The 12,774-nt window shown below is 46.4% G+C and overlaps 1 protein-coding gene across 1 annotated transcript; it reads right to left on the bottom strand.

Annotated features, from left to right (window-relative positions):
- Positions 1 to 778: 778 nt before the first annotated feature.
- On the bottom strand, positions 779 to 7,041 carry ODAPH (odontogenesis associated phosphoprotein). The gene is made up of 2 exons (XM_045532829.1): positions 6,947 to 7,041; positions 779 to 1,358 (listed from the first exon to the last, which is right to left on the bottom strand). Exons 1-2 carry the CDS (start codon positions 7,011 to 7,013, stop codon positions 1,027 to 1,029), a joined length of 399 nt encoding a protein of 132 aa, XP_045388785.1. The 5' UTR covers positions 7,014 to 7,041; the 3' UTR covers positions 779 to 1,026.
- Positions 7,042 to 12,774: the final 5,733 nt, after the last annotated feature.

Here is a 12,774-nt window from a genome sequence, read left to right as displayed (position 1 = left end):
CTGACCTCGAGCGATCCACCCGCCTCGGCCTCCCAGAGCTAGGATTACAGGCGTGAGCCACCGCGCCCGGCCTAATTTTTACACATAGTTCTTGAGAGGCACAAGTGCAAGCCACTGACCCTGTATGCAAATCCAAAGTCCCTATGTGACAGGCAAGAGGAGTGGCATAAATAGGACGCAGAATTTTTACAGTGGCCAAATAACCAATGAGTGCAGTTTGTGGGATTTGTTTCTCAGTTTGCACCCTGAGAATACAAAGTTCCCATAGTTGAATGAACTTATGTCTGTAAAGTTCCAGAATTACCAGAACATCCGTGTAACCTTTTAACCCAGCTTTTCAGCCTGGAACCACATTGAGGGGCAGTATATCACTTTAGCCAGCATCTATATGACAATAGGAGAAATCACGAGATACTTAATTTGCACTGGTTGTCCAAAAAATTAACATTAACGTCAGTTTAGATACCACGGTTAAAAAAATAATTATTTGGGTTGGATAATTCAGTTTATATTTTTCAAGTATTATCTATAGCCAGATTTCCCATAACTTTTTGTGCTTTAAGCTTTATAATTTTTTTTAAAAGTTCACTTTGTAAATGTACCTTGTTCTTTAAGTTTTCCAGTGAGTATAAAAGAGCATGTCATTTCGTGTCTTCATTTGGTTTGTAACGATCTCATTTTATTGAAATGCTCTTTAATTTAGAAGCGGAGGTTGATTCTTCTGGTATCTCAGTATGGATAGGAATTATTGGGACCACCCATTTAAAGATTTTATTTGCGTAAATAATGACCATAAAAATTTGAGGATAAGAATAACATGCTTACCACCCTCTTTTGTCCTTGTAAATAGCCTATAATCCAGCATCTTCGCTGCTGACGAGAATATCTCTAGCTGATGGTGTTTAGGATACTTAATCTTCAAATTTTTCAAGTAGTTTTAGCTTGGAAAGAGAAAATCAATCTTTTTCTTGCCTTCTCTGAGGGATTGGCTTCTTTTGCTTCAGTAGGTGTGGGTTTGTCTTCTCTTCAGCTTTCCTCAGATGAGCTTCCTCTTCGGAGTGTCCCTCTGGGGAAGTATCTGTAAGGAGGAAGGCGACCGTGTGGCCAGTAAAATGGCTGGAAGTGAAAACGGTGGTTGCACCTTGGAGGAAAGAAAGGTCTGATTGGAAACCTAAAGTAGATTCTGGGTCTTCTCGGTGGCAAAACATGGAAGGGACACTTGGGTGTCCTTGTGATGGGCTGGACCCTTGTTATTGGGCTCCTCGTGGTGGGCGGAGGAGGGGTGAGTGTGAAGATCTGGCAGTCCGTATGGTCTGCGTTATTCTGTGAGCCTCCAGGAGGGGTGAATGCCTCTTGTCCTGCGGGGAAGAAAATACAAGTCAGGAAACAGGCCTGGTACAGAAGCAGAAGGGAGATAGATATTCAGGGTGGTGGCAGGGAAGAAAAATGGGAAGAGAGAACGAGAGATGTCTCAAAGCGTGTGTGAAAGCATCGCTAAAGTTCGATAAAATGAAACACAGACACACCTTTGACCCAGCATTTCCACTCTGGGAAATTTACCCAAGAGAAATGAATGTTTATGTCTACAGGAAGTTCAAGGATGCTCATACCAGCCTTATTCATAACAGCAAAAAATTGGGAACAACCCAAGTGTCCATGAGTAGGTAAATGGATGAACAAACTGTGTATTCATACAGTGACATAGTATTCAGCAATGACAAAAAAGAGCTACCAATAGATAACAACATGGATGAAGCCTGTTAGGGACAGGTGCAGGCTGGCAGCGCTAACCACAGGAAAAGAGGAGGGGGGCAAAAATGAGGAGGCCAATGAGCATTTAGAACCAAACCTGCAACAGCAGGAACTTGAGGTTGGGGACTTTTCCGGGAAAGGAGTATGCACAGAAACCAGAGGCTCATGTCCAAAGGTAACCTTTTCCCCATTAACATACATTAGCATAATGAAATCACACCCACCAGTACCATGACAAATCCCACAGATGTTATGTTGAGCAAAAGAAGTTAGACACAAAAGAGTACATACAAAAAGTCAAGATAATATTCAGCTTAGGGTTAGGGTAGGTGTTATTTAGTTGAAAGAGCAACTAGGGAACTCTTTAGAAATGTTCTATATCTTGATCCGGGCTGGGCGCAGTGGCTCACGTCTGTAATCCTAGCACTCTGGGAGGCCGAGGAGGGAGGATCGCTCAAGGTCAGGAGTTCAAGACCAGCCTGAGCAAGAGTGAGACCCCATCTCTACTAAAAAATAGAAAGAAATTAGCTGGACAACTAAAAATATATATAAAAAAAAATTAGCTGGGCATGGTGGTACATGTCTGTAGTCCCAGCTACTCGGGAGGCTGAGGCAGGAGGATCGCTTGAGCCCAGGAGTTTGAGGTTGCTGTGAGCTAGGTTGATGCCACGGCACTCTAGTCCGGGCAACAGAGTGAGACTTCTGTCTCAAAAAAAAAAACACCATCTTGACATTTTACTAACAGATCAGCTGAGCTAGGCCTTGAGCACTGCCATTCAGTTAATTGTGCTCCAGCTATTAAAAACCAACCAACCACTCATTCCTTGTGTCCATCTCATCTCTTAAAACCTGAGCCTCTTCTGCTAGGCAGGTTTTCTCTGACTCTGGAATGTCCAGTAGTGTTCGGTAATCTCTTCTCCTGGGAATTTCCAAGGGCTCAAGATCAAGGTACAAGCTTGCTGCAGTCACCTACTCAAGAATGTGGGTAGGACCATAGGACCACGTAAAACCACATTCTTGCAGCAAACTAGACACATGGGGATTATGTCAGGTCACTGGCTGGCGATCACAAGTGTTCTAAAATGTGGGACCATAAGGATTGATTTGGGAACGTGTCACATCTTACAAAGTTATACGGTAAAAAGTAAAAAAACAAAACAAAACAAAAAACTTGACAAAGTTAAGTAGGGCCCCACACCTGAGTAAGTAGGTTGATGCCATTCATGGTTTGTTTATCCTCGTTCTGCCCTCTTCCCGCTGTCTTCTAAACCTTTACTCTCTCCTCAAAGCCCCTGCAGAATGCTCACTGTTCTTCATTCACTTGAAGAATTCACTTTGAAATTCTCTCTACCTTTCTAAGTAGATTACTTGGCTTCATATTTCAGAAAGAAAACGGAAGCGATCTGCCATGGACTTCTTTGGTTCCTATTTTCTCTCTTTAAAGCCTACACACTTACTGACCCTGCTTCTCCCCCTGCCCCCACTGCCTATTTAATCCGCTTGACTCTGCCTCTGCCTCCTCCAGTCCCCGAAGGTTACTTTGGCAAAAGTCATCAGTGGTCCTGGGCGGCGGACCAGGGTGGTTCTGGATGCCTAGAGCCCTGCCCTCTCTGCCCGGCTAACTCCTATCTAGATTTCCAGTCTCATTTTCTCGGGGAGGCCTTGCCTACCCAGAGACTGTGTGAAGGCCCTTTGCAACGAGCTTCCCCAGCTCTCTGTGAGTCCCCTTTCATAATCCTCATCAGTAACGTGGTTATTATTCAGTGGTTACGTTCCTGCTCCCCTGAAATAGCCCCCTGACCATCATGTAGACTGCCGTCTCTTCATCCCCAGCACGGTGCCCGCAGCAGGATTGAATTGATTGAGAGAAACCTCGGTTTCTACAATTGCAAAAGGCACCAAGTGCCTACCTCTCGGGGTAGTGTGATGATTAATATTAATAAGCAAATATGTCCCCTTATGTAATGTACTGACATGCCACCAGAGGCACCGAATGTCCACGATGAGCGCTCCTCTGCAAGCTTAATATTAATAGGACCGAAGTGGGTCAATATCTAAATGCAGATTCAAAACAGCGTGAGAGGCAGAACAGCACAGTATTTACACGGAGGAGTTCTGGAGCCAGGCTCCCTGCGCTCTGCCGCTTAATAACTGTGTGACCGTAGATGGATTCCTTAACCTCTTCCAGTCTCATTTTCCTTAACTGTAAGATGGAGAGAATAATATTATCTATTTCATCAGCCTGTTGCAAGTCTCAGCTGAAATAAAATGTGTAAAGTGCTCAGAATATGTTTCCTGACATACGGCATGCATTTAGTAAGTGTTAGCTATTGTTATTAATTTTAAACGTTACGGAAGATTCTATTAGCATGAGCCCCCTTTTCTTAGGCCCATCTGGTTACATTTACACACAATATTTGTGCACTAAGGATAGGACTAAAGGGTACAGATATTGTTAGAATAGGACCTCCATGAGGACAGTTGACTCTGTTGGTGTCTTAGTCTGTTTGTGTTGCTATAAAGAATACCTGAGGCTGTGTAATTTATGAAGAAAAGAGGTTTATTTGGCTCATGGGTCTGCAGACTGTACAAGAAGCAATGGTGCCAACATCTGCTTTTGTTGAGGGCCACAGGAGCTTCCACTCATGGCGGAAGGAGAAAGGAAGCCAGCATGTCACATGGCGAGAGAAGGGGCAAGAGACACAGAGGGGAAGGTGGGGCGAAGTGGTGCGAGGCTCTTTTTAGTCATCAGTTTTCTCAGAGCGAGGATGTCAACAAGCCATTCCTGAGGAATCCACGCCCATGACTCAAACACCTCCCTTAGGCCCTACCTTCAACACTGGGGACCAAATTTCAACGTGATGTTTGGAGGAGACAAATAGCCAAACTATATCAGTTGGTCACTGGCTGTGTCCCCGGCACCTAGAATAGTCCCTGGCTGGCAGTGGTGCTCAGTAAACACCTGATGGATTGAATGAATGGTCAGGCAGGTGCTGAATATTTTCCTGAGTATTTCATTCTAGTCCCAGAAATTTTGCAATGATTAATTTATATTGAAAATTAGAGTATAATAGAAAATAGAAGGCAAAATATTGCTTGGAATTTGGATATCAATTTTAAATGGGTTTATTACAGTCTAGACATGAAATTAGTAGCATACCAACTGCTTTAAAAATAAGTACTTTTAAAAAAAAAGGTAATGATGAAAGACCTTTTTTTTTTTATATAATTACCTGTAGTCTGTGGTTATTTGGTCAGACAACAGCCGGCTTGTAGCGAACTATACTGAGTTTATGAGAAGTAAGTTTTACACTTGACATTTAAATATGCAGTTCTTTCCTTGCACGGCACGTGGACTCTTAGAAAATCTCTCATGTGCTTCAGAGTTGAACCAGAAAGTCCTGTGATTGATTGACTCACAATAACCGCAACTCAAATTCATTTTGTAGACTCACAGAATGGTCAAAAAGCTAACTGTACAGATAAAAAATTTGGAGCCTAGAAATTGTCACACAGGCCTGTTTCAATTCTTTGCTGTAAGGCAAGTCATTTCAGCAACGTACAGGTTACCGTGCCAGGTGCCGCAGGGGGTGCAGAGATGAGCTAGACCCAGTGCTGTGCTGGAGGGGCGGGAAGCTGCGACCACTACCTGGATCTGCATCTGGAGCAGAATGCAGCATGTGCAGTGGGCTGTGTAGGAGAAAGTGCCAGAACCAAAGATCGCGATTGTAAAATTATGTGTCTCAAGGAAGACTTTGTGAGGGCAATATCATAGCAACATTTAAACGAGTCTTGAAGCAGAATTGCAACAAACACAAGCGAAAGCAGGAAGAGGGAGCAGCAACAGCTGCTGCCACGGAACAGAGAGAGAGGAGAGGGCGAGCTTGGAGAGCCACACGTGACCTTGCCTGGCAGACCCAGATGTGTGCAAGCAGCGACAGACTGGAACCAGGGCTGCCGGGAGGGAAAGAAGCTACATTTGACGGACTTCGAGGGGTTGTGGGGAAGAGTGAGCCCCGTTCAGAAATCAAATCTTACGTTTCAATTGGTGTCCTTTAGATGTGAATAGAAGAAATCTCTAATCTCATTGTCACTCGTTTAGCTACTGAAGAGTGGTTCATTTTCTGGAAGGAAGGTGGCAGGTGGCTAGTTCTGTTTTAGGATGCCTCTTTTAGATGTCACTTTCAGCAGGTGTTGATTGGGGGGGCTTGTTTTGGGATTTGGGGGGCAGTTGTTTATGATCTGTGCCCCTCATCCTCTGGTTGCCAGAGTTTGTGTGGAGGTCGGATAAGGGGATCTCTGGGTGTCCCTGGACCAGCTCTGACGTCCCTCCGCCTCTCCAGTCTGCCGTGAACTTTGGGGGGTAAGTAGGGTGTGGCTGAGCCCCTGCCACCCCCTGCCTCCTGCACGTGAGCGGGTGAAGGGCCCTCTCTGACCCCTGCTTCTCTCCTCCCTGAACCACATCTCGTTTTGGAACGCAGGTGAACTGTGAAAATAAAGTTAGACCCAGGCCCCGCGGGGTCTCCTTCTCCTTTCTTTCCTCCTCTTCCCTTTCCTGTCCTTTTCTTTCCTTTCCCCAGGGGTTTGCAAACCAGGCTCAGGCCACTGGGACATTTTGTAGTGGGTGAAGGAAAGAGAGAGGAACAGTGGAGAAGTTGCATCTGATAAAATCCTAAAGAAAGAAACCTGCGCTTACCTCAGTAGCACCAAGACACAGCTTGCTAGGTGTGATTCATTAACGCAATGAACAGAGATGAAACACCCACCATGTGCAAATTACTGAGCTACTGGAGCTGTAAACAGGTGGCCAGTGGTGTAATTCAAGGTGGAAACTGTTAGCTTTCGAACAATAATAACCAGTATTTGTACAGTGTTTTGAGCCTGCAGAGTTGTTCCCCACATGGTAGCTCATTTGGTCCTCCTCACTCCCACAACGATGACTATTATGAACACTGTCACATCGCAGATGAGGACTCTGACGCTCAGAGAGGTGAAGTGTGTCTAAAGTCCCGGAGCTAGTGCTGAGACCAGGACCAAAGTCTCTGGACGATAAAACCCAGCCTTTCTCGTTAGCCACACAGGCTGAGGTCAATATTTCCCACTGATGGGAACGTGTAATCATGGCGGCGATTTTGTCTCTTCGTACAACTCATCAATTAGGGGAACCACAGTGGAATAAAAACAAAACCCTTACCTTCTGCCACAGCCGCCAGCAACCAGCAGACCAGCACCCAGGAGGAGAAGCAGTGTCTGGGAGCCATGGCTGCCACCCGGAGCAGCCACCGTGTGGAACCCGAGGTTGCTTTAAAGGGGAGTTGGTGAGTCACCCGCAGCCTGATTCAGATAATTTGCATTTTGCATTTGCCGTGTGGACCACAGAGATCAGGGATTGCGGTGCGAGGGCAAGAAACCAGCAGGGGAATACCAGACAGTATTTGTCAACCAGAAGCTTCCTGTAATGACAGCCGAATATATCGTTCACTTCTCCTTGCAGTGGGGTATGGACAACCATGCCCTCACCAGCCTTTTCATCCCTCCAATCTTGTCCCATGTTAGTGTCTTCTACTCACTTGTGCGGATGGATCTTCCTCTGCAGGAGAAAGCGGTTGTCCAGAAATATTCCACACTGCTTCCCTTGTGTCGCTTACCCACTTAAAAAAGCCACGTGGAGCAGGACAGCATATTCTGCAGAGGCTTCCTGCCCCGGGCGTTTGAAGGGGCTGCTCTCTGGGCCTGCTCAGGTTCATGCTGCTGCTTCTCAGCGCTGCTTGTGTGCAGGACGCGAGGGCCGCAGAGTCAGAAAACTGCCTTTCCCAGGGGCCAGCAGAGCAACTGTCCAAACAAACATAAAAATCTGGGAGAGTAATTTAGTGCCTTGTCCTCCCAGGGTCCTCTTGGTTCACCGAATTGACTACAGGATGGACATGGTACACCTGAGCCCGGTTGGTTTCCCGAGAGAAGGACTCTGTTAGCTGCTGGAGGAATGAGGGGGTAGTGACAGGTGATTCAGAGCATGGACCTTGGAATTCGGAAAAACTCCGATCCTGGCCCTGTGCGGGCCTAGGCTAATGTGTGTGTGTCTTAGCTTTTAACAAAAGAGCTTAAGAAGTAAAAAGATAATTTTTTAAATAGAAAAAAGCTTATAGAAGAAGGATATAAAGAAATAAAATATTTTTGTACAGCTGTACGTGTTTGTTTTATAAAGTTAAGTAATATTATGAAAGAGTCAAAAGGTTAAAAAATTTTTAATTTAAATTGATTAAATTTTAAAGTTTTTATTTGTTTATTTTTATGTGTATATATTCATGGAGTACAAGTGCAATTTTGCCACATCGATATATCGTATTGTGGTGAAATCCAGCTCTTCAGTGCATGAGTCAGTGGGGCAATGCACATTGTACCCACCATTTTTTTTATCTTTTATGTCCTATTGTTACAGTAGTTTTTCTATGTTTAGATACACAAGTGATTGCCATCCTGTTGCCATTGCCCACAGTGTTCGGTGCAGTAACGTGCTGCACCACACGCTTAGCGTGTGTAGGCTGTACCATCTGGGTTTGCGTGAGTGCCTTCTGCCATGGTCACACAACCGCGAAATCACCGATGCATTTCTCAGAATGTGTCCCTGTCATTAAGTGACCCATGACTGTATTCACTTTGCCTTAAAAATTCATGTATTCACTTACTAATTCATTCGTGGATTTATAGTCTTAGTTTAATTGACTTTTTTGTTTTGTATCCTTCTGGCTTAGCAAGATGTGAGGAAGAGGCTCTTTCCTGCTAGCACCAGTTAGAAAAGTCCCCGGGCAGATCTCTGGTTGGCCAAGGCTGGGTCTTGTGGCTGGAAATCGGAGGGAGGGGCCAGTTACGAGAAGAAGTGGGGCCATGGCAGAGACAGGCCACTGGCTGAGGATCTGCCCTGATTTGGGACTAGGAGGCCTGTGGTGTCCCGTGACCCTCCCAGCCCCGTGGGAGATCTGATCTGCAGCGTGCGTGTTACCTAGAATGCCTGCTAACGGGCATAGGACGATCCGTGTTCCTGGGAAAAACAAAAAAGAAAACCTTTTTATTATCCGATGGCTGAGACTGCCATAAATACAGCAGTACTTAACACCGTAGTGCTTCCTACTGGGGAGGATGGCAGGAAATAGTTGTTGGGGATGAAGGGCCTTGTGGTTCAGCCACATCGTGGCGTGGGAACTTGTCCCAACCAAATGTGAACCAACTCGGAATTATTCATTGGTTTCAGTCTGTCCAGTGCCTGGATCGAGGCTGCCTTGATAAAAGGTTTCTAGCATGCTGGAGGGACACGTGTTGTCACAGAAGGAACACCAGGCTAAGAAGGCTTTGTTGGACATTTTAGGGGAAGGTCCCTCATGTCCCCCTCCCCAGGTGTGCAGCCCAGGAAAGCAGAGCATCTGGCCCTTGGGAGGGTCGCTTTGGGGATGTGAACTTTGCCCTCTCATCACTTTATTTCATTCAACAACCAGGTGTTGGGTGCTCGCTGCGTGCCAGACGTTATTCCAGGGGCGTAGGATACAGACAAAATACCCGCCCCAGTGGAGCTAACATTCTGGTGGGGTAGAGACAGAGAACAAACAATAAATACAACACATGAGTAAATTAGCTAATATGTTAGAATATTCTGTGATATGTGGTACAGAAAGATAAAAGATGGTCAGGGTAAGGAATGCAGGGAAGTGTTCGAGTTTTAGTTGGAAAATGACATGTGAACAAGGACTTGAGGGAGGCAGGGAAGTTATCCATGTGGCTACCTGGGGGAAGACGGTGTCGGGCAGAGGGGACAGCCAGGCACAGGCCATGAGACAGGATGGCCAAGTCCTGGACTGTGTTATAACACACGACAGCAGGGAGGCCATCGTGGCTGGGGCAAAGTGAGTCAGGGGCTGTCGCAAGAGAAGAGGTCAAAGGGGTAACAGGAGGGCCAATCACTAATCCGAGGGACGTGGGGAGCCACTAGAGGGCTCTGCAGAGAGGGGTGGCATGAGCTTAGTTACATCTTAAAAGGACAACTCGGGCCACTGTGTGGAGAATAGATTTTGGGGGCAGACTATCGCAGCAGTCCTGTGGGGAGGTGATGGTGACTCAGGCTGGGCTGGTGGCGGTAGAGGTGTGGGACTTGGGGAGATGATGGGCACCGTTTGACAGAAGAGCCGACAGGATTTCCCGATGAATCGGAAGAGGGCGTGAGAGACCAGGGGAGTTATAGATAATACCATGGTTTTTGGTCTGAGCATTTGACTGCTGGGGTTGGGTGTGTTCAGGTGATGAGATTATGGTTGAATTTAAAAATAATGTCGTCGTAATATTGTTTATTTTAAAAATAAAACTTAGGAAAATAAAAATGCCTTGTTCTGGAAGATGCCTTGGCACTTTCATGAGTAAATGCTAGGAAACTTTATAACGTATTGGAAGAGTCTGTGGAGGGCAGCTAAGGCGGGAGTAGTGAAATTGCAAAAGTGGAACGGTGAGATTTCCATATTTGGGCAGTAATGTGGGTCTGGCTTGCAGCCCGAGAGTGTGCAGGGGATTCTTCTGTCCCTTCTCATGTCTCTGCTCAGGGCAGAGAGAAAGGATGAGGTGAGGCACAGTCTCTGTCGACTCCCTGGGCTCTGGGTTCTCAGGCTTGCCCTGTTTTACCACCTGGGATCCCTTATACAGCAGGTCCTTGAATAACGTCATTTCACTCAACCTCATTTCATTATGACGCTGATGAGAAAAGAACAAAGGATCCCAGCTGGGGCTGTGTGGAGTTTGCACGTCCTCCCTGTGGAAGTTACAGAATCAAAATGGAGTTGCCAATGGTAAAAAACCCTGACAAGTAGGACCGGGGGGGGGGGGGGGGTCAGGAAGAGACAGTTCTCATGGCTGATAACGAAAAAGACTCTATAGATCCCATGACCTTGCAAAAGGCCATTGCAACCTTATACAAGAAAATACTTCTGCAAGGACGTCTGCCCGGCAACTGCCTGCCCAGCCTTGGTGTGGGGCCACCCTTGTTACTGATCTTTGTAGCCAAGGATAATTATTCCAAAACAATTTATGTGATCTTCCTCATTTTTTCCAATAAAAACCTTCGTCTTCCTTTGCCTCCCTGAATATGCACATAGTTTACTAGGCCATGCATACTCCCACTGCAATGTGCTATTCCAAATAAATATCTTTTCTGTTAGAGCCTCTGTTGGGTTTGGATACAATGAAAACGGTTTCTGGTAAGTAATTTACTTTTTTTTTTTTTTTTTGAGACAGAGTCTCGCTCTTTTGTCCTGGCTAGAGTGCCCTGGTGTCAGCGTAGCTCACAGCAACCTCAAACTCCTGGGCTTAAGCAATCCTTCTGCCTCAGCCTCCCAAGTAGCTGGGACTACAGGCATGCGCCACCATGCCTGGCTAATTTTTTCTATATATATTTTTAGCTGTCCAAATCATTTCTTTCTATTTTTAGTAGAGACGGGGTCTCGCTCTTGCTCAGGCTGGTCTTGAACTCCTGACCTTGTGCGATCCTCCTGCCTCGGCCTCCCAGAGTGCTAGGATTACAGGCGTGAGCCACCATGCCTGGCCAAGTAATTTATTTTGGATACTTACATTGAGACAATGGAAACGTCGTTCTGTATTAATGGAAATGGAAGCTAGAAGCAGCCTGAGAGGGGAAACACCGAAGACCAAACAGCTCGTGTCGGCAATGTTCAGAAAGGCTGGACTGTTCCAGCTGTCCCTCTGCAGCTTCTAGGGCCAGTCTGCACAGCTGTTTTCACAGCCTTGGGAACCCACCGGATGTTTATTTGAGGATGGATCAGCTGTTCTCATCTCCAAGGTCCTGCTGGGAGAAGGCGCTGCCCTGCGGTTGGGCCTTGGAAAGGCAAAGCTGAGCTGCCCTAAGTCCGATTAGGTGAGTCCTCCTTCCGCGGCCGAAACTGCTGAAGCCGCCTGGGAGAGGCATTCCCCTCATGGGCCACGGTGAGTAATCTAGGGAAGCTGCCATTAGGGCCACCGTGAGTCAGGATGACGTGTGTCGGGGAGCATGGGGAGTGGTGGATACCCCTGAGTCAGGCTGGGGGAGGCCCGGGGCTGGCTCGGGGTGGTCTGTTGGAGGGAGTCTTTGGGGCATCTAACTGTCCTGTTGTTGGCTCTGCTTTGAAGGTGGCCGGGATGACTTCGCCACAAGGCTTGCGAGGGCATCTTATGCTGGGATTTTTCCTAAAAGGGGTTTCAGACATCTTAGCCACACCTCCAATTTCTTCCTTTTGCAGAGCGGGAGACATAGGCCTGAAGAGGGTTCCCAAAGTCATTGCAGTGATTTAACGACACAGTGGCACTAACACCCTGCTCAGAGGCAGAGTGATGCCCCCTGCACCCACAGCCCTCATTTATCAAAGGTTTGAAACACAGTATTCGAAACTACTGGGATAAATCAGTGTTCTCCTCTCTCCTGCCACCAATTAGCTGTGAGGCCTTGGACCAGTCGGCCTTGTTGCCTCTCAATCGCCTCATCTGCGTACTATTTACCATATTGTAAGCATCACTGTTAGGCATTAGGCATACATTAAGGCACTTAATCCTTAAAGCAGCCCAATGAAGTAGTTATTATTGTCATCTCCATTTAGAAAACGAGCAAACTGAGGCCCAGAGAGGTTAGGTCATGTGGCTAATACGTGGCAGAGCCATGCTACGAACCCAGGCAATTTGGTTGTAGGATTCTTGCTTTTAATCGGTGTGCTAGGTGTGCTCTGAGACCCTGGCTGTCACCTTATTGCAGCGAAAGCTCTGTGAAAGTATCTTCCAGGTGCTGCAGGACAAAAGATTGGTTTGTGCAAAGTTTTCTCAAAGCAAAACAAATAAATAAAAAGAGATGGAGCGGGAACAGACTAAGAGAGACTTAAGAGACGTATCAACCAATTACAGAGTTTGGACTTTATTTGGGTTCTGTTTCAAATAAACTAATTGTAAAAAATAAAATAAGACAACTGGGGAAATGTGAACATTGGCTGGATATTTGGTGATATT

This window comes from Lemur catta, chromosome 19, assembly GCF_020740605.2.
Source record: "Lemur catta isolate mLemCat1 chromosome 19, mLemCat1.pri, whole genome shotgun sequence".
Lineage (NCBI taxonomy): Eukaryota > Metazoa > Chordata > Mammalia > Primates > Lemuridae > Lemur > Lemur catta.
Note: the sequence above shows the minus strand (reverse complement) of the source record. Positions and strands in the feature narration are given on the sequence as shown.

Excerpts from the sequence above, each read along its gene's own strand:
- ODAPH (XM_045532829.1), bottom strand. The coding sequence starts at position 7,013 with ATGGCTCCCAGACACTGCTTCTCCTCCTGGGTGCTGGTCTGCTGGTTG. Across the intron at positions 1,359-6,946 it reads GCTGGCGGCTGTGGCAGAAG|GACAAGAGGCATTCACCCCT; the intron begins GTAAGGGTTTTG and ends TCTTCCCCGCAG.